Below are 22,487 nucleotides of genomic sequence, written 5' to 3'. Positions count from 1 at the left end.
ATCGGCGTGTGTGACACCGATCCAGCGATGTCTTCACTGGTAACCAGGGTAAACATCGGGTAACTAAGCGCAGGGCCGCGCTTAGTAACCCGATGTTTACCCTGGTTACCATGCTAAAAGTAAAAAAAAACAAACACTAGATACTTACCTACAGCCGTCTGTCCTCCAGCGCTGTGCTCTGCACTCCTCCTGTACTGGCTGTGAGCCGGAAAGCAGAGCGGTGACGTCACCGCTCTGCTTTCCGGCTCACAGACAGTACAGGAGGAGAGCAGAGAAGCAGAGCACAGCGCTGGAGGACAGACGGCTGTAGGTAAGTATCTAGTGTTTGTTTTTTTTTACTTTTAGCATGGTAACCAGGGTAAACATCGGGTTACTAAGCGCGGCCCTGCGCTTAGTTACCCGATGTTTACCCTGGTTACCGGCATCGTTGGTCGCTGGAGAGCGGTCTGTGTGACAGCTCTCCAGCGACCAAACAGCGACGCTGCAGCGATCCGGATCGTTGTCGGTATCGCTGCAGCGTCGCTTAATGTGAAGGGGCCTTAACATGGCACGCTATAGTAAAAGTGTTGTTGGTGCTCAAGTCAGGTATCCAACCCGTCAAAATACAATAATAAACTTGGCACTCAGTATTTGAACAAAAAAGAACTTCCTTTTATTTGTGCATCCAGACAAAAATGGTTATGAACGTTTTCGGTCCATCGCAGGACCTTCATCAGAACATTCTTTAACATGAACTGGATGTGAAGGGGTGCTCTGTAAGCGGTCATGAGCGTCCAAATTATAGGGACCTGCTGCAGCGGGTATGTGCTGTAGACCACCTGGGAATCATAAGCCAAGGACAGCAAAAAAGGCAAAGGCAAAACTATTGCAAAAAGAACCATGCTGTATCACATCCCAAACATTCACAACCATTTTTGTCTGGATGCACAAATAAAAGGAAGCTCTTTTTTGTGCTTTGGTTCATTGTCCTGTTGAATGACTTAGTTTTGTCCAAGCTTTAGCTTATGGATAGATGACCCTGGCATTTCACTCTAGAATAGTTTATTATCCACAGGGGTTTATGGTCGATTCAATGACTGCAACGTGCCCAGGTTCTGTGGTTGCAAAAGAAGCTCAAATCATCACCCCAGCACCGCCGTCCTTATCAGTTGTCATAAGATATTTGTGCTGTTATGCTCTATGCTATATGGCCTAACTTCTTAACGTTTGTCTCGTTTGTCCAAAAGACATTGTTTCAGTGATTTTTGTGGTTTGTTCAGATGCAATTTTGCATACTGTCAATTGCTTTTTAGAAAGAAGAGGCTTTCTTCTGACATCCCATCCAAACAAGCCATACTTGTTCAGTTTTGTATTAATTTTACTGTAATTGACTTAAATATTTACCATGCTAACTGGGGCCTTTAGAGTCTGAGGTATAGGTCTTAGGTTTTCTTTTGCATTTTTTTCTGAGCATTGCATGGCTTGACATTGTGGTAAATTTGCTGAGATGTCCACTCCTAGAAAGATTGTCAACTGTCATGAATGTTTTCTACCTATAAATATTTTTGCTCATTTTAGAATGTTGGAGCTCAAATTGTTTTTAAAGTCCAGATTGATGAGCAGCAGCAATTAGTTCTGTCAGATATTTGTTAGGCAACACAGAGCTGTCTTTCAATCAGCTTGACATTGGTAGTGACACCCTGTCTCCAGAGCAGAGTGGAAGGTTAGAAGTTGCTCTATCGATGTGATGTTGCCATAAGTCACAGAATCGATAGCAGGAGCAGTTTGTGAGCCCTCTGAGCTGGTAGAGATTGGCGCCTTGCAGAACTGGAAGGTGGTTGGCAACTACTTGCCTGTAAGTTCTTAGCTCCATATGGAAAAATAAACAAAGTCTTTGATAACCCCTTTAACTTTTCACATACTGCTTTCACATTGTATCCTAGTTTTGGTTGAAGTGGTTGTCCTCTACTTTTTCATTGATTGCCTATCCTCAGGATAGGTCATCAATGTCTGATCTGCGGGGGTTTGACACCCGGCACCCCCGCTAATCAGCTGTTATCAGTGGCGACTGCCTGCCTGAGTATTCATTTATGATGCTGGCTGTCTTCTGATAGTCGCCGCGGCAGGGTACTACACATCTGCCTCCTATTCAAATCTATAGGAGGAGGATATGTAGTACCCTACCACAGCCACTCTCAGAAGACAGCCATCTCTGCAAGTGAGTACTGGCAGCCTCCACCAACAATAACAGCTGATCGGCGGGGGTGCTGGGTGTTGTACCCTGGCAGGTCAGACATTGATGACCTATCCCAATCAGCGGTTATCAATGAAAAAGTAGTGGACAGCCTCTTTAAATAATGATACGGTATAGTTTGTCATATGTAATTGTGCATCTGAGGTTGTATTTACCTAATTTTAATATCCTCTGAAAACCAGATTACTTTTTAAATCTCATGATACATAACACCATAGAATTTAAAAAGGGTGGACTTAGGTTTTTTGTTCATGATCCTATCTATTCTATTTATTACATGTTTTAATGACTGCCTCCAAATTGTTATTTGCACATTTTCTACTTCACAGGAAAAGATATTCATTATCTGTTATACTAAGCATATTAGCCATTGTAATTGGAGCTTTAATAGCAGCCAGGTAAGATACCGTCATCATATTTTTACCTATATTTGTTCTGTATACAGCTTTCTTGTTTGTGATAGATCATCATTAATAACGCATCCATACATGTCCGTACAACAAAGGGAAAGATGAACGGCACCGCTGCACAACTCTGAGGACACAAGGCTTGTTAAAACTTCAGGGACACAGGTGCCGATCAGCCGAGAAACAAGCATATGTCCAAATTCACCATGTGTAAGAAAAGAGCACTCACCGTCCCACAAACAATGTCCTTTATTATGGATGCATGTAAAACAGGGGCAGGGAGGCTTTCACGTGGAAACCGCAGCGGACGACAGCATTTCTATGACCCATAGAAGCGAAACGGCCGTCGTCCGCTGCGGTTTCCACGTGAAAGCCTCCTTGCCTCTGTTTTACATGTATCCATAATAAAGGACATTGTTTGTGGGACGGTGAGTGCCATACTATTTTCTTACACATGGTGAATTCATCGATATATATTTAATTTTGTATTTTAAAACCTTAATATACTTACTGTAATGCAATATAACTTAAGTATAGCAAAACAAAATCCAAGGAAAATCTCACATAATAGTACAAAAGTTAAGCATAAAATTAACATAAAATTACAGTAATATGCTATATGATTAAAACCCACCCACCATTCGAAACCTCCTCACCTTAATTAGGAAAGGTAGAAAGATAGAGAGGGTTAAAAAAGATTAATTTTTCCTTTCCTATTTCTACCCTGTACTATTTATTCAAGTTTCTTTCCATGCTAATTACAACTATCTCATTAACATTGCTTGAACTTAATTAAAAATATCAATCAGATATTAATGGACAAGGATCCATTTCTGCACTAACGCTGATCTTAATAAATAGAATTTTATTACTCCCCCAATTCAAAAAAAAGTTGGGACGTAATGTAAAATGTAAAGAATACAAGAATGCAATGATTTGTAAATCTGATATAGCCATATTTTATTCACAACAGAACGCAGAAATCATAGCAGAAGTTGAAAGTTAGAAATTTTTCAATTTCAATTGAAAATAAATTACTAATTTAGAAACTGATGACAGCAACACATCTCAAAAAAGTTGTGAAAGGCTTATTGAATGGCTGGAGTTAACAAAAGTCACTTGACTTTGTATAAAAAGAGTATGTTCAAGAGGCAGAGTCTCTCAGGAGCAAAGATGGTCAGAGGTTCATCAATTTTTGATCAACTGCTTCTAACAATTGTGGAACAATTTCAGAAAAATATTCCTGAATGAAAAACTGCAAAAACTTTGAATACTCCACCCTCTACAGTACATAATATGAAAAGATGCATAGGTTGTGGAGAACTCCATGTGCACACAGGACAAGACTAATGGTGGCCCTTAGATGGTCCATCACATCACTACATGGGCTCATGTTATATGCAAATTGTCACTTGAACTCTATAACGCCACCTGTTGGAAGTAGCGATCCTACAAGTCACAATCAACCCTTTGCAGTATGACTTAGGATAAAAGCCAAATCAGAATCTCAATTTGGAGACACGGTGTTTCGGGCTATTGGCCCTCGACCGTGCAAAGCATGAGATCTGATTTGGCTAGGTGAGTGGCTCTGGACTGGGGTGTAAGGGGTAAAGTTTCTTCTTGTGGAGAGTGACATACCAGCTCTGGTTTTTCAAGGTAGCATGCTCAGTAATACTTCCAAAAATCATTGTCTGTGAACACTGTATGTTGTACAATCCACAAATACAAGGGAAAGTCATATACTAACACAATCCAGAAATGATGCTGTGTTCTCTGGGCAAAGCTAATTTAAAATGGACTGAGGCAAAATTTAAAAAATGTTCTGTGATCAGATGAACAATAATTTGAAATCCTTTATGGAAACCACAGTTCTCATGTCCTGGAACTCAAAAAGTGAGGGAACCATCCAGCTTGTCATCATCGCACAGTACAAATGCTTGCATCTCTGATGGCACGGGGTTCATTAGTGCCTATGGCATGGGCAGGGTACACATCATGAAAGGCTCTATCAACATTGAGCATGACTTAGAAGATTTAGAACAACATATGCTCCTATTCAGACAATGTCATTTTCAGCAAGACAATGCTTGCATATTTCAGCAAGACAATACTAATCCACATTGTGCATCTATCATAACATCTTGGCTTTGCAGAAAATAGTTTGGGTGATGAACTGGTCATCTACAGTCCAGACCTTTCACCAGTAGAAAACATGTGGTGCTTTATGAAATGAAAAATCTGGCAAAGATGCAGGACTGTTGGGAAGCTAGAATCCTGCATCAGACAAGAGCAAGAATATATCCCTCTCTCAAAACTTCAGCAATTGGTCTCTTCACTTCCCAGACATTTAGAGGCAGTTGAATAAAAAGAGGGGATACTAGACAATGGTAGAAAAAACTCTGATCCATCATTTTTGAGATATGTTGCTGGCACCAATTTCTAAATGAGTTTTTTTTTCAAATGAAATGGAAAAATGTTGAACTTTCAACTTCTGATCTTTGTTCTATGGTCTGTTGTTAATAAAATATGGCATTATTATATTATAATATTCAGTGCATTCTTGCTTTCTTTACATTTTACACAAAACCCCAACTTTTTTTTTTAGTTGAGGTTTTATTATTTATTTAATTTCCCCAAAACTTCAAAAAATCCCAAAAGACAAACTAATTTATCATGGAAGTTGTATTTAAGTAGAAATTAGTTGAGAGTTGTTCTTTTCTGCACTGTAGTTTCTGTTTTTGAAGAAATCACTGTAGTTCTGCTGCCGTTGCCCCTGCATGGTGTCCCCTTATCCCTCCATGCAGTGATGCCAGCTTACTCACTGCCCAAACCCCACAACGTGATCTCCCGGCATGTCCCTCTTGCTTCCTGGTGTGCGCCCCGCAGTTCCCAGTGGCACATTTGGTATGCGTTTGTGAAAGCGGACCACTGTTCTTAAAGGGGCAGCACGCAAATATTCTAAATGCTGTTAGCTTGTTGCTGAGAGGCATTTAGTATAATGTAGTGCACCTGCAAGATATGGCACCCACCCAATAGCTGGAAGGCATCTTGTATAAAAGACTCTTTCTCCCCTAGGGAGTCGCCAAGCAAAGTGTAGATTCATTAGTGAGTTGTGAGGTCCCATGGTCCCAATGCGGCCAGTGTCTTGAACCTGTATACTTGGTCCCAGTGTGGCCAGTCCTGTACCCATAATCCCTTGGTCCTGGTGTGCCTGAACCTCATCCCCTGGTTCGTGAATGGCCTGTGCCTAAACCTCATCTCCTGGTCCATGCGCAGCCAAACTCTGACAGTGTATCTTAGACCGGCATATCTGAACCTAGCCTGGATCCGTGTCAGTAACCGTTCTGTAGAGGTGCCAGAACTAACTAGTCTGAACGGAGACCTAGCCCTAATCAGGGTTGGTGTACCTGACCCCTGAGGTCAGCAGCTGCAGTACCAGGCTCTGCCCAGGAGTGTTACCTCACTACTAAAGGTTACTGTGAACACCAATGTAACTTGTTAATTATGCCCCTTCCGGGGTAGGCCTGGCCATGCAGCACAGTGGGTCCACAAATCCACATGCGCCATTGTTGGGCATAACAATCACTTCACAGAGCTGGATCTGTTGTATGATGGATAGCACTAAACCAGATGGACATCTTTAACTTGCAGTGAGATGCATCAGGTTCAGTCATAGTTTCTGATATTTAATAGGAAAAATATTGCTGCACACAACAGCTATTTTATGAAATTATTAAATCTGACGTAATCTGCAACAGAGCCTCTGGACCCAATTATACCAGCTCTCTGGCACAGAAGTGTTGAAAGATGTTTCATATAAGTTCTGTAATTATGGGGCACCTTGCTGGCTTGTGCACACTGGTGTATTACAGTTCCATTTTGCATAGGTATAATAAAACTATTGTGGAGGTACATAGCGTTGCTTGTAAAGCAAAATATCTTTGTACATTTCATCAGGGGGTAAGTTCACTACTTATGCAGTGGGAGCTGAATGTAATATACAGCATGAACCTTGCAACAATGGCTGGGAGCAGAGATTAAACAGTCAGGATAGACGTAATCTCCTAGATACCGCACAAAATATTAATAACACTTTTTTAAACTTTTGATTTATAACTATATGCAGTTAGACCTATTAAAGAGAACCTGTGAGCAGGATTGTGCTCGGTAACCTACAGACAGTGTCAGGTCGGCGCCGTTATACTGATTAAAATGATACCTTGGTTGATGAAATCCTTCTTGTGGTTGTTTAATCTTTATTTTCAGTTTTGAGTTAATGATATGCTCGTGCTCCGGGGCGGCCTGTGGAGGGGTCTTCATGTGGTGCTCTGATTAGGTATTCATCTGTATGGCTTCTGACACATCACTGATCCCTCAGTGGCCTGCCCCCTAGTTTACATATTGAATATTCTATTTAGCTTGGAAAAAACCCTTCTGCAGGCTGTTTTATATCATCCTTATAATCATAAAAAAACCAGCTTGAAAATGGTGCCAGCCACGCCTGTGCAGTAGCAACTATCAGTAGTCCGATAGCTGCTGCTGCACAGGCACAGGCGGTGCCTTCTTTGAGGAGGAATTTTTTTTGTTCTCTAGCAAGATGGCACCACCGTGCCTGCGCAGTAGCAGCTATCGGATCACTGATAGCTGATACTGCACAGGCGTGGCCAGTGCCATTTTTAAATGGATTTTTTTTTGTTAAGGATAAGATCAAGCAAAATGATTATATGCACAATATATATGTGATCATACTTCAGTGCAGGCGCATCAAGCTATATAGAGTATTCATTATGTAAACTAGAGGGCAGGTCACTGAGGGATCAGTAATCTATCAGAAGCCATATAGATGAATAACTAATTAGAACACCACATGAAGACTCCCTGCAGCACGAGCATATCATTAACAGAAAGCTGAAAATAATGAACAAAAAAGAATAATCACAAGACGGATGTCATCAACCAAGGTATCATTGTAAACAGTATAATGGTGCTGATCTGACACTGTCTGTAGGTTACTGTGCACAATCCTGCTGACAGGTTCCCTTTAAGCTTCCACAAGTCTAGTGATCTGTATGTAGTACAATTGTAACAATTGTGCAAACGCTTGAAAAAAAATAAAAAGACTTGTAGCTCAACAGACAAGTGTCAGTTCATACAGAGTGTTAAAAACCTTAAAACTGACACCATAGAGGTGTATTACATAACACTTGGTCTGTTGATGATATCTACCTTTAAAGCAGAACTCCAGCATTCTTTTGTTTCAGCGCATGAGTGGTGCATTTAATCTAAGTTCCCTGACCCCAGTATTATTCTTACCAGCTGCCATCTTTAGCTCTTCCATGTGCCGCTCCAGTCCCGCGCTGTCATCTTGTGACCGCAACTTCTGACTGGTAACGGTTACAAGTTCTCAGTATAAGTCTACAAGAGCAAAAACTTACATTTGAGTTATAACTCCCAGATCGCTCCAGCAAACACTGCTTAGAGTTGGCTTATCACATGGTGCAGAAGACTGAACGGAGCGACACAAGAGCATATCGTGATGGCAGCTGGTTAGTATAAGATTATACAATGAATGCAATTATGCATTATGCAATGAAACTTAGCTTAGAAGCACCACTCCAGCTCAGCAATAAAATATAATGCTGGATTGGTTCTTTAGCCCCTTAATGGTGGCTCGCTGATATGCATTAAAATAGCGTCTGCAAAGGGGCCTTAATCCCTCATTCCTGGTTTAAAATCGTGATCAGGATAGTATATAGCACCCCCAAGAGTCCAAAAATCTCCTGGGGTCTCAGCTACCTACGGTAGCTAAGACCCTGGAGAACGTGAATGTTCTGTCCCCATATGAGGCGAATGGAGGTGTGGTTGACTAATAGGTGTTTCGAGAGATTCGTACCTTCCGTTTCCTCGATGTAGGGCAGACAGGACCAATGCTGTTCAGCGTCCAGAGAGATGATGCACACCAGGGATTGTGCAATCCAAACTTGTTTTTTTTTAAAAATCTGGACATACAGCGTACGATGGTTATACAATGCTTTCTCCGGAAATGCAGGTGTAGACAAGCTACAGTAAGATGCAGCACCAAGTATGGCTGCAAGTGTGAGCAGCAAGAGTGAGCAGCAAGAGGTCAAAAGACTGATGCTTTCCTAAGCCCTGTTCAAGCGTGTCCTCTCACAACAGCAAGTAAACTGAAAATGAAATGGCTGCCAGCAAGAAGAGAAGACTTGACCCTTTAACTGGATATGAAAGGCGTGCCCATAAAATTAATGAATAACAAGCTGCCATACGGAAAAAGGCCATTAAGTGGCAGCAGAGCAGAAGTGTAAGAACATACATAGCATGAAAAATACAATACGTACAAACTGTGAAGCATAACTGACACGGAACAACACAGTGATCAGGGATGGTTTTTCCGGTCTTCGATCACGTGATCACTGTTATTCGATGATCACGCAATAAAAGTGTGTCCGCTAAAAAAATAATTTCTCTCTCATCTGACATACTATAACATGTCAAAGAGAGAAATTAAGTCCCCAAGCCTCCCTTAGTATGTCAGTCATCCCTTGGGCTTTCCTGCTTCATCCCCGATCCTCTGCTTCCTGTTAATGAAGAAAAATGGATGTCCCATGCGCAGTGTGCTTGCTTAGATCTGCCGGCCAGCAACAGCAGGGTATTTTCCTATTGGTTCCAGACTTTTGATCACTGTGCTAGACTCTATCAGTGATCAAAAGCCCAATAATTATTAAATCATCTCTAAGTCATCATCTTAGCTTAATGATTTCCTATTTTATAATTTTTATGTCTTACATTCTTTGACATTAGGGTTAGGACTGGGGTTGTGCTTAGGGTTAGGGTTGGGCTCAGGGTTGGGGTTTAGCCTAGGGTTGTGGTTGTGATTGGACTGAAGGATAGGGTTGAGGTTAGGCCTTGAGCTTTTTTCAAAACGACTAGTGTTGAGTGCAATGGCTCGCTACTTGAGTTTGTGTGGGTGCTCGGGTATGCACCTAGTATTACAGGTGCTCTAGTGACATGCTCGAGTCCTCGCCTCGCATGTTTTGTGGCTGTTAAACACCACAAAAAAAATGTGAGGATTACCTGCCATACACGGGCAATCCTGCACTTTTTTTCACTGTCTAAAAGCCACAAAGCATGCGAAGTGGGGACTTGAGCAGGTCACTCGAGCACCCACGATACTCGTTGCATACCTGAGCACCCACTGCAAACTTGAGTAGGGAGTTTCCAAAATGGAGTCATTTGTGGGGGGTTTTTACTGTTAGGATCCCTGCAGATGTGACATGTAGCCCGCAATCTTTTTCAGCCAATTTGTGTTCCAAACAAATTGGGGTTAAAGCAACATTTTAGAGGTAAAATGTAATTTATTTTTCATTCCACTTTGCATTACTTCCTTTGTAGCATGTGAAGGGTTAAAAAATTTCACGACAACAATTTTCAAGTATTTGAGGGGTGCAGTTTTTAAAATGGTATCAGTTTTGTGGAGTTTCCAATATATAGGCCCCTCAAAGTCCATTTAAATCTGCTTAGGTCCCTAAAGAAACAAGTTTTGTAAATTTGTTGAAATAAATAAAAATTGCTGTTAAACTTTTAACCTCTTAATCATCCTAACAAAACAAAATGACATTTGAAAAATGGTGCAGATGTAAAGACGTAAAAATATTGGTTATAGCTAGTGATGAGCGAGTATACTCGATGCTTGGGTTTTCCCGAGCACGCTCTGGTGGTTTCCGAGTATTTGTTAGTGCTCGGAGATTTAGTTTTCGTCCCGGAGCTGCATGATTTGTGGCTGCTAGACAGCTTGAATACATATGGGGATTCCCTAGCAACCAGGCAACCCCTCCATGTACTCAGGCTGGCTAGCAGCCGTAAATCATGCAGCTGCGTCAACAAAACCACCCGAGCGTGCTTGGGAAAACCCAAGCAATGAGTATACTCGCTCATCACTAGTTGTAGCATCTAAGTGGTTTGACAGTGGTTCATCTCATCGCCCACTCCTGACGATATGATTGCAAAGTGCTGATGAATCCTCTGGGCAGTCAGGGGGCATAATGAAGTCGCTAAGTCTGCCATTTTATCACTCTTATGAAGCCTAGTCCCAATTTACCAGATTATTGCCTATCCCCAATATAGGCAATAACTTGCTAAATGTCCAGGGACCACATGGCTGTGGACAGCTATCAATCTGAAAACAGGTTTTGAAGTGCTCCATTTGATGGAGTGGTGGCTTGCATGTTGAAAAATTCAATGAAATGCCAGAATTGTTGTTTCAAGATCACCACTCTTGATCTATAAATTTATTTAAAAGTCATTACTGAGTTATGTGTATTCTAAAATGGAACCAATAAATCAAATATCACACAAAATAAACTAGCCACTAAATTACTCCATCATCAGAAATATGCAAAAGTCCTGTCTCTCATATAAAAATGTGTTTGTTTTTTGCCTTATGTACTAAAACACAAACTGTTTTGTATACTCATTTTCTAAGTAGCCACGACAACCTCTTTGACATAATTCTGTCAGCATAAAAGGCTACAGTTAGCCCACACAACAAGAAAAAATGTACCCACTCAAAAAGACATACTTGCAAAGAGAAACAAGAGTTTTCTTGGGTAATAAGGGTAAAAGCCAGAATTTATTGAAAGTTCACATTACATATCATAAACAAAGATAATTACAGAAAGAGAATCAGATAAAGTGATACATGTGCAGACAATACCAGGGTAACCAGGAGCCACCAACAGCGTTTGCCCCTTAGTGTCAGACAGTCCATTTAGTCATAAAGTGCATGTGCAGTAAGATATGGCACAGGTAGGTTTGCCTTGCCCAGAATAAACCTCACATATGTGGTGATCAAAGGATATACATAATATGGCACCCTATAGGGTCGGCAAGCACTTACCACGCGCAGAAGTTGGGGGGACCTGGGCCGGATGTAGAAAAAGCCCGACACGCGTTTCCCTTGAGAAAGCGGTCTATTGAAGATGCGAAACGCGCGTAAAATGTAAACAAGAAATATAAATTTGTCATGTTCATTTATGACATTTTACCACACAGTAAAAGCAAAATCCAGAAACTACGGTAAATTTTAGGTCACAGGGATTTAGTTTTTAAGTTTTTTTTTTTTTTTAATATCTTGCTTGGTAAATTAAACAGTGCCATAAAAATTAAAACTTATCCTGCAAAAAAAAACAAAAAAAACAAGCTCTCATTAGGCATGTCAATGGAGAAATAAAAAAGTAATGGCTTTTGGAAGCTGTTGATAAAAAAAAATTACATGACTTCTGTATAAAATGAAAATTTGTTTTTCAGCTTCGACCTTACTTTTAATTTGGAAGCATACACCATTGTGTTGATGAATGACTTATTCACAGCGGCCTATGGGGTTTACATCAAAGAAAAAATGAATCCCCAGGTAATTCTTCTAATAGGTTATTTTTATTTGTCTAAAACCGCATGCATCCTTATTTGTTTATCACTTCCTTTGGGTATGAAGGAAGTCAAAGGCGGACATATATTTGGTGCAATCTGTGAAGCCACACAGGGTCCCAAGAGGTAAGGGTGCTCACCTCCACCTCGAAAGCTGTAACCAGCTTTTATCACAAACACAACAAGTGTTTGGCAATTTACGGGATCCATGTCTCCAAAAGCAGGAGATGGGAATAATGTATGGGCACTGCAATGTATATGCTCCACACTTGCAGATTTGCAATTTTCACTCAGCAACATTCACAGCTGCTTGTTTCTGGCAAACACCCATGGTGTCAATATCATCACTACACCTGCAGATACATTCTCAGAGGGGTGTAATGTCCAAAGTGGGGTCACTTCAGGGGATATGCTGCTCATCTGGCACTTAGCGGCTCTGTTAATTTAGTCTGCATACTATTTTACCATCATTTGTTCTCCACAAGTCAAAAAGTGCTCCTTCCATTTTGAGTCATGCCATGTGGCTAAGCATTAAAGTACAATACAACCATTTTTTACCAATTTCCTAATGTGATAATGTAAAATTATTTGTTATAAAAATGTACGGTAATTATTTTTTATTCACTGCCCAATGGTATAAAATTATGTGACACACATGTGGTGTCAATTTGATTGCTGGACCCCAAATTAATTTATTGAGAGGTTTAGTTTGTAAAATGGAGTCACTTATGGGGGGTTCTGCTGTTCAGGCATCTCAGAGGCCTACAATGATTCCATCACAATGTGCATTACAATATGGAGCTCCTTCCCTTAGGAGCTTTGCACTGTGCCTAAAAAGTAGTTTTCGACCACATATGAGGAATTGGCAAACTTAGGAGAAATGCATAACATATTTTGTGGTCCATTTTCTCCTATTGTCCCTTTTGAAAATTAAAAACTTGAGGTCAAATTAAAATTTTAGTGGTAAAAATGTTATACAATTCTGTGAATTGCTTGAGGATAAAAAATGCTCACTATACTGCTAAATGAATTCATCAAGAGGTGTAGTTTCCAAAATTGTGTCACTTGTGACGGCTCTTCAATTTTGACATGGCATCTGCAATCTGTTCCAGCCAAAAAATGCACTCCAGAATTCTTTTGGTGCTCTTTCCCATCCAAGCTCTGCCTTGTACCCAAACAGTAGTTTTCCACCATATATTGGGTATTGATGTACTTAGAACAAATTGCACAGCAAATTGTATAGTAAATTTTCTCCTGTTATCCTTGTGAAAATGACATTTTTTTTTAAATTTTCACAACTCAGCTTTATAAAATTCTGTGAAGCACCTGCGAGTTTGAGGTGCTCACTACACCTCTAGATAAGTTCCTTGAGGGGTGTAGTTTCCAAAATGGTCACTTGGGGGTTCCACTGTTTAGGCATATCAGCGGCACTGCAAATTGCGACATGGTGTCTGTGTCACGCACAGTGTAGAACAGACTATGTGCAACACAAAGGGATAAGGGAAATGGGAACCAAACACTAGGGAAGGGGGGAGTGGAGACCCCCTAGACAAATCTAATGTCTGTCCTATCGCCCCTTTATAGGTTCCACACCTATTGCCAAGCAGCATACTTAATCCCTGAATGACCCTGGCAAGAAGCCCTGCACCAGAAAGGACAGGATGAGCGCCAGTCAATCCTCTCTACTGAATGTGCTACTCTATTTTTTCTACTTCTTGTACTGCTAAAGACAGCTAGGATACACAAAACAAGGGAACGCTTAGTTTGAGAAGACTCTGAGAGAAACACAAACATCTTTCAGCAACACCAAGGAGGAAGATAGCTGACTGCAATAGCTCCAAACCGCAACAGGGAAATGCAAATGGAAAATATCATCCACGCTTACCAGCAGCAAGCAGGAAGGATATCAACATTCAGGTCAAGGTGTGTCCATTAGCACCAGGGGAGGTGGTCACTGGGTCCTAGCGTTAGAAGAACCAGGCTGAAGTCTGCAAAGCAAACTGCTGAAACCTTCTGCAGAAAGATGCAGTGCAACGGTCTGCAGCCTCTGACACATCCGTGACAGTACCCCCTTCTACGAGTGGCCTCCGGACACTCAAGACCAGGTTTCTTAGGATAAGAGGTGTGGAATGAACAAACGAGCCTGGGGACGTTCACTCTGATGCACAAACCCACATCCGTTTCTCTGGACCATAACTCCTCCAATGCACCAAGTATTGTAGGGAACGACGTCCGAGGCAAGAATTTACAATCCTCGAAATTTGAAACTCTAGGTTTCCATCAACAATAATTGGGGGAGGCGGTAGGGGTGAGGGTTCAAGAGGTTCCACATATCGCTTGAGCGAAGCCCTGTGAAAAATATTGTAGATCTTAAGAGCCTGAGGTAGCTCAAGATGATATGCTGCTTGAACAATGATGGTGGTTATCTTATAGGGACCAATGAATTTAGTTTCCAACTTCCAGGAAGGAACCCTCAACCTGAAATTACTGGTACACAACCACACAAAGTCATTCATATTCAGGTCCGAACCTGGCACGGGTTTACTGACAGTCATACGTTTATACCTGTCTCCTCTGTTTGGAACAGGTAGTTGCGAAACAGGACCAGATGGACAGGTATGCCATACTTTAGAATTTGTGCAAACATTGCAAGTAGACACTTGTTCAACCACATCCAGATGCAACCCCGGCCACCAAAAACGACAAGAAAGGAAGTACGCGGTTGCCTTACCACCTGGGTGACCAGCAAATAAAAAAGAAATTCTCTAATTACTTTGCGGCGCAATTTATACGGCCCAAACAAACTCCCTGAAGGGCAGTTGGCAGGAACCTCCAGGTCAGTGTACAAGGCCAAGATACCTACCCCCTTCTGTAAAATTGGGGTAGGGTCCTCCAAGTTAGACAAAAATTCAGGTTAGGACCCTGTAGGTACAGCAGAAAGGGAAACGGTTAGGCAGTTACCATTACAGTAATCTCCCCACTTTACAATCTCTCTGGATTTCCAATCCACAGTTGGATTATGCTTCACTGTTATGGACCTGGTGGTTAGGAGCACCCGGCACGACCTGATAGTTAAACTCACACAGGACAAGCTCTGGGATGTGGGAGCTCTGCTGACCGCAACCCCTAATCCTATCACAACAACTAGAAATAGCCGTGGAGTGTTCCTGACACTCCCTAGACGCCTCTTCACAGCCTAAGAGCTAGCTAGCCCTAGAGATAGAAAATAAAGCCTACCTTGCCTCAGAGAAATTCCCCAAAGGAAAAGGCAGCCCCCCACATATATTGACTGTGAGTAAAGATGAAAGTCACAAACGCAGAAATGAAACAGGTTTCAGCAAAGGGAGGCCAGACTTACTAAACAGACAGAGGATAGGAAAGGTATCTTTGCGGTCAGCACAAAAAACTACAAAAGACCACGCAGAGTGTGCAAAAAGACCTCCGCACTGACTAACGGTGCGGAGATGCCACTCTGCATCCCAGAGCTTCCAGCTAGCAAGGCAAAATCATGATATCCAGCTGGACAAGGAAACAATGAACAAATAATAACTAGCAGGAACTTAACTTCTGCTGGAGTAGACAGGTCACCAGAAAGATCCAAGAGCGAACTGAACCAATGCAGGAACATTGACAGCTGGCATGGAGTAACGATCTGAGTGGAGTTAAATAGAGCAGCCAACCAAAGGATAAACCACGTCACCTGTGTAAGGAACCTCAGAAGCAGCAGCTCCACTCACAGCCACCAGAGGGAGTCCATGGACAGAACTCGCCGAAGTACCATTCACGACCACAGGAGGGAGTTCGACAACAGAATTCACAACACTTCACTATCCAGGGCAAACCCAGAACAATTGGAGTGTGGCGATTCTTCATGACATAACAAGGGATTATTTCATAATGGAAAGACCCCACCTTCAGTCTTATGTTACAAACAATTTGTAGCAGTATTCTGTATGCAAGTGTTGCTGAGTCGATGGTGCAAATAGGAATAGGTTAGGCAAGTTATAGCAGATAAAACCATGAGTTCTAGCAAGCTCAGCGTCCACCATACTGACTCCACTGTCTACAAACACAGAATTTTTTTCAGACATGCTCTCTAGCATCCCCTCTTCTGTCAGGACAAAAAGAGAATTGCAGGTTAAAGACGAACACACCCCTTGATTATCAAGCTCAAGGTTCCCAAGGGTTAATCGAGTCTCTTTTGGCTTTGGAATTGCAGGACATGCCCCAATAAAATGTCCCTTCTTCCAAAAAAACACACACCCTTTTTCTTGCATATGTCGGGGGAAACAAGTGACGTGAATGCACCTCGCATCTGCATAGGGTCCTCTAATTCCGCAAGTATAGGTTCACCTCCGGACCTTTCCTCCAACACTGGGATCTTGACCTTAAAAGAGGGTTGAGAAGCAGGTGGTCTTACCCAGTTGTCCCTCAAGCGTTAATCCACCCGAATAGCCAAGGGCATGGCAACCTCCAAAGACACAGGAGTTTCATATACTGCTAATGCATCCTTTAACCTTTCAGTGAGGCCCTGAAGGAATTGGCTTCTGAGAGCCGGGTCATTCCATTTAGTAAACTTCAAACAAAGAAAAAGTATGCAGCTCTCATCGTGGCTGGTAATTACATGCTCTAATGTAAATATATGAGTACAAAGCCAATAGGGTCTAGCCTCCTGATGTACCCTAATGAAATATTGTAGGGCGAAACAAGTTGAGGCGATACTGCTGGGATTATTTTAGCTTAAATCATGGCCCAACATCTCGGGCAGATTGTGAAAATAGTAGTCCCAATACAAATATTGTGGGAATAAAAGGACTAGAAATAGGAAAAACCCAATGTGGCTAAACAAAGAAGTAAGACAGGCAATTAACAGTAAAAAGAAAGCATTTGTACTACTAAAGCAGGATGGCACCATTGAAGCTCTAAAAAACTATAGGGAGAAAAATACTTTATCTAAAAAACTAATTAAAGCTGCCAAAAAGGAAACAGAGAAGCACATTGCTAAGGAGAGTAAAACTAATCCCAAACTGTTCTTCAACTATATCAATAGTAAAAGAATAAAAACTGAAAATGTAGGCCCCTTAAAAAATTGTAAGGAAAGTATGGTTGTAGATGACGAGGGAAAAGCTAACATATTACACACCTTCTTCTCCACGGTATTCACGGTGGAAAATGAAATGCTAGGTGAAATCCCAAGAAACAATGAAAATCCTATATTAAGGGTCACCAATCTAACCCAAGAAGAGGTGCGAAACCGGCTAAATAAGATTAAAATAGATAAATCTCCAGGTCCGGATGGCATACACCCACGAGTACTAAGAGAACTAAGTAATGTAATAGATAAACCATTATTTCTTATTTTTAGGGACTCTATAGCGACAGGGTCTGTTCCGCAGGATTGGCGCATAGCAAATGTGGTGCCAATATTCAAAAAGGGCTCTAAAAGTGAACCTGGAAATTATAGGCCAGTAAGTCTAACCTCTATTGTTGGTAAAATATTTGAAGGGTTTCTGAAGGATGCTATTCTGGATTATCTCAATGAGAATAACTGTTTAACTCCATATCAGCATGGGTTTATGAGAAATCGCTCCTGTCAAACCAATCTAATCAGTTTTTATGAAGAGGTAAGCTATAGGCTGGACCACGGTGAGTCATTGGACGTGGTATATCTTGATTTTTCCAAAGCGTTTGATACCGTGCCGCACAAGAGGTTGGTACACAAAATGAGAATGCTTGGTCTGGGGGAAAATGTGTGTAAATGGGTTAGTAACTGGCTTAGTGATAGAAAGCAGAGGGTGGTTATAAATGGTATAGTCTCTAACTGGGTCGCTGTGACCAGTGGGGTACCGCAGGGGTCGGTATTGGGACCTGTTCTCTTCAACATATTCATTAATGATCTGGTAGAAGGTTTACACAGTAAAATATCGATATTTGCAGATGATACAAAACTATGTAAAGCAGTTAATACAAGAGAAGATAGTATTCTGCTACAGATGGATCTGGATAAGTTGGAAACTTGGGCTGAAAGGTGGCAGATGAGGTTTAACAATGATAAATGTAAGGTTATACACATGGGAAGAAGGAATCAATATCACCATTACAAACTGGACGGGAAACCACTGGGTAAATCTGACAGGAAGAAGGACTTGGGGATCCTAGTTAATGATAAACTTACCTGGAGCAGCCAGTGCCAGGCAGCAGCTGCCAAGGCAAACAGGATCATGGGGTGCATTAAGAGAGGTCTGGATACACATGATGAGAGCATTATACTGCCTCTGAACAAATCCCTAGTTAGACCGCACATGGAGTACTGTGTCCAGTTTTGGGCACCGGTGCTCAGGAAGGATATAATGGAACTAGAGAGAGTACAAAGGAGGGCAACAAAATTAATAAAGGGGATGGGAGAACTGCAATACCCAGATAGATTAGCGAAATTAGGATTGTTTAGTCTAGAAAAAAAACGACTGAGGGGCGATCTAATAACCATGTATAAGTATATAAGGGGACAATACAAATATCTCACTGAGGATCTGTTTATACCAAGGAAGGTGACGGGCACAAGGGGGCATTCTTTGCGTCTGGAGGATAGAAGGTTTTTCCACCAACATAGAAGAGGATTCTTTACTGTTGAGGGCGGTGAGAATCTGGAATTGCTTGCCTGAGGAGGTGGTGATGGCGAACTCAGTCAAGGGGTTCAAGAGAGGCCTGGATGTTTTCTTGGAGCAGAACAATATTGTATCATACAATTATTAGGTTCTGTAGAAGGACGTAGATCTGGGGATTTATTATGATGGAATATAGGCTGAACTGGATGGACAAATGTCTTTTTTCTGCCTTACTAGCTATGTTATGTTAAATATAGGGACGGGGCGAAACTGCATTTGAGTGATGGAGCTTGGACAATACGGCTCTTCACTTTTGGCAGAGTGTGAATTTTTTTTCCCATCTGATTGAATGGGAATAATATGTGTCCATGAGAGGTGACATCTAGAGACTGAGGATATTAGTCATTCACCTCGGCTAGTGGATGTCACTTCCTTGTCTTAAGTGGACATAGAAGCTATTGTGTGTCCAACAGATTGACATTGTATTATGGAGAAACGCCACTCCTTTTGAGAATATGTGCAATACATTAGCACTTTAGTCTATTGACAGTCTGACCATTATCAATACGTTGGTGGAATGTGCAATATTTATAGCACTTTGGTTTACTGATAGTTTGTTCGGAAATTGGCTGTTAATAAATAGAAATTAGAATATGGTATATCCTCAAGATAAAGGTTTAGCGGAATAGCTATCTATTGTCGATAAGAGAGGATACCTGGAGATGTCTCCTCACAATATCAGGGGATGTTCACTAATCTAATTGCAAATACAGTGCCAATTGTTTGATATATATATATATATATATATTAGTGTCCTTTGTGATGCCCCTATAGGGGTCATTTAGGACAGACTGCACACGAGCACGGTTACATTATTATTTAATTATTATTAATAAAGGTTAAGTTTTATTGTTTTTCCATCATAGTCGGTGTTTTTTCACATTGCTTTAATATCTGTGAAGCACCGAAAGGGTAAATAAACTTATTGAATGTGGTTTTAACCCCTTAGTGACAGAGCCAATTTGGTACTTAACGACCGAGCCAATTTTTGCAATTCTGACCACTGTCACTTTATGAGGTTATAACTCTGGAATGCTTCAACGGATCCCGCTGATTCTGAGAATGTTTTTTCGTGACATATTGTACTTCATGTTAGTGGTAACATTTCTTTGATATTACTTGCGATTATTTATGAAAAAAACGGAAATATGGCGAAAATTTTTTAAATTTTGCAATTTTCAAACTTTGTATTTTTATGCCCTTAAATCAGAGAGATATGTCACGAAAAATAGTTAATAAATAACATTTCCCACATATCTACTTTACATCAGCACAATTTTGGAAACAAAATTTTTTTTTGTTAGGGAGTTATAAGGGTTAAAAGTTGACCAGCAATTTCTCATTTTTACAACACCATTTTTTTTTAGGGACCACATCACATTTGAAAACAAACAAAATGGCTAACCGCACTTCACTTGATCGGAGCGCCCGTCCAGGTCCAGGGAACCCACTAGGACCATAGAAGACTGAAGATAGGAAAATGACAGCGCTCCATCCGCTTGATAAAGACCCACAGGGTCGAAATGTTGCTGTTTGCTGTTTTATGGCTTAAATAAATTTTCATATTTGGATTACACCCGGATGGAGCGCTGTCATTTTCCTATCTTCACATCACATTTGAAGTCATTTTGAGGGGTCTATATGATAGAAAATAATGAAGTGTGACACCATTCTAAAAACTACACCCCTCAAGGTTCTCAAAACCACATTCAAGAAGTTTATTAACCCTTTACGTGCTTCACAGGAACTGAAACAATGTGGAAGGAAAAAATGAACATTTAACTTTTTTTGCAAACATCTTAATTCAGAACCATTTTTTTATTTTCACAAGTGTAAAAACAGAAATGTAACCATAAATTTTGTTATGCAATTTCTCCTGAATACGCCAATACCCCATATGTGGGGGTAAACCACTTTTTGGGCGCACCGCAGAACTTAGAAGTGAAGGAGCGCCGTTTGACTTTTTCAATGCAGAATTGGCTGGAATTGAGATCGGACGCCATGTCACGTTTAGAGAGCCCCTAATGTGCCTAAACAGTGGAAACTCCCCACAAGTGACACCATTTTGGAAACTAGACCCCTTAAGGAACTTATCTAGATGTGTGGTGAGCACTTTGAACCCCCATGTGCTTCACAGAAGTTTATAATGTAGAGCCATGAAAAAAAAAAAATCGCATTTTTTCTACAAAAATGATATTTTTGCACACAAATTTTTATTTTCTCAAGGGTAACAGGAGAAATTAGACCACAAAAGTTGTTGTGCAATTTCTCCTGAGTACGCTGATACCCAATATGTGGGGGTAAACCACTGTTAAGGCGCACTGCAGAGCTTGGAAGAGAAGGAGTGCCGTTTTACTTTTTCAATGTAGAATTGGCTGGAATTGAGATTGGACGCCATGTCGCGTTTGGAGAGCCCCTGATGTGCCTAAACAGTAGAAATCCCCCACAAGTGACCCCATTTTGGAAACTAGACCCCCCATGGAACTTATCTAGATGTGTGGTGAGAACTTTGAATGCCCAAGTGCTTCACAGAAGTTTATAATGCAGAGTCGTGAAAATAAAAAATATTTTTTTTCCACAAAAAAGATTTTTTAGCCCCCAAGTTTTTATTTTCACAACAGTAACAAGATAAATTGGACCCCAAAAGTTGTTGTCCAATTTGTCCTGAGTATGCTGGTACCCCATATGTGGGGGTCCACTGTTTGGGCGCACGGCAGAGCTCGGAAGGAAGGAGCGCGTTTTGGAATGCAGACTTTGATAGAATGGTCTGCGGGCATTATGTTGCGTTTGCAGAGCCCCTGATGTACCTAACCAGTAGAAACCCTCCACAAGTGACCCCATTTTGGAAACTAGACCCCCCAAGGAACTTATCTAGATGTGTGGTGAGAACTTTGAATGCCCAAGTGCTTCACAGAAGTTTAGAATGCAGAGTCGTGAAAATAAAAAATATTTTTTTTTCCACAAAAAAGATTTTGTAGCCCCCAAGTTTTTATTTTCACAAGGGTAACAGGAGAAATTGGACCACTAAAGTTGTTGTCCAATTTATCCTGAGTATGCTGATGCCCCATATGTGGGGGTAAACCACTGTTTGGGCACACGGCAGAGCTCGGAAGGGAAGGAGTGCCGTTTTGGAATGCAGACTTAGATAGAATGGTCTGTGGGCGTTATGTTGCGTTTGCAGAGCCCCTGATGTACCTAAACAGTAGTAACCCCCCACAAGTGACCCCGTTTTGGAAACTAGACCCCCCAAGGAACTTATATAGATGTGTGGTGAGAACTTTGAATGCCCAAGTGCTTCACAGAAGTTTATAATGCAGTCATAAAAAAATATATATATATATATTTTTCCACAAAAAAGATTTTGTAGCCCCCAAGTTTTTATTTTCACAAGGGTAACAAGAGAAATTGGACCCCAGAAGTTGTTGTCCAATTTATCCCGAGTACGCTGATGCCCCATATGTGGGGGTAACCCACTGTTTGGGCGCACGGCAGAGGGAGGGAGCACCATTTGACTTTTTGAGCGCAAAATTGGCTGTCATGTTTGGAGACCCCCTGATGTACCTAAACAGTGGAAACCCCCCAATTCTAGCTCCAACCCTAACCCCAACACACCCCTAACCCTAATCCCAACCTGATCCATAATCCTAATCACTAACCCAACCATAATCACAACCCTTACCCCAAAACAACCCTAATGTCAACCCTAACCATAACTCTAATCAAAACCCTAAATCCAACACA

At 41.2% G+C, this 22,487-nt stretch overlaps 1 protein-coding gene across 5 annotated transcripts in view; it reads left to right on the top strand.

Annotated features, from left to right (window-relative positions):
* SLC35D2 (solute carrier family 35 member D2) overlaps nt 1-22,487 on the top strand; it is a 222,178-nt gene that overhangs the window by 103,350 nt on the left and 96,341 nt on the right. For 4 of the 5 annotated variants that reach the window (XR_011320504.1, XM_069762050.1, XM_069762047.1 and 1 more), the window contains 2 exons: nt 2,563-2,631; nt 11,965-12,067. Coding sequence is in view for 4 of the 5 variants with exons in the window: in XM_069762050.1 (XP_069618151.1) it covers nt 2,563-2,631; nt 11,965-12,067 (172 nt within the window). In the remaining variant the exon portion in view is untranslated. The remainder of the gene's footprint in view (nt 1-2,562; nt 2,632-11,964; nt 12,068-22,487) is intronic. The other variant, XM_069762053.1, reaches the window with a different exon arrangement.

Source organism: Ranitomeya imitator, chromosome 1 (assembly GCF_032444005.1).
Source record: "Ranitomeya imitator isolate aRanImi1 chromosome 1, aRanImi1.pri, whole genome shotgun sequence".
NCBI classification, from domain to species: Eukaryota; Metazoa; Chordata; class Amphibia; order Anura; family Dendrobatidae; genus Ranitomeya; species Ranitomeya imitator.
The sequence above is the reverse complement of the archived record's forward strand: the minus strand, read 5'-3'. Positions and strand labels throughout refer to the sequence as shown.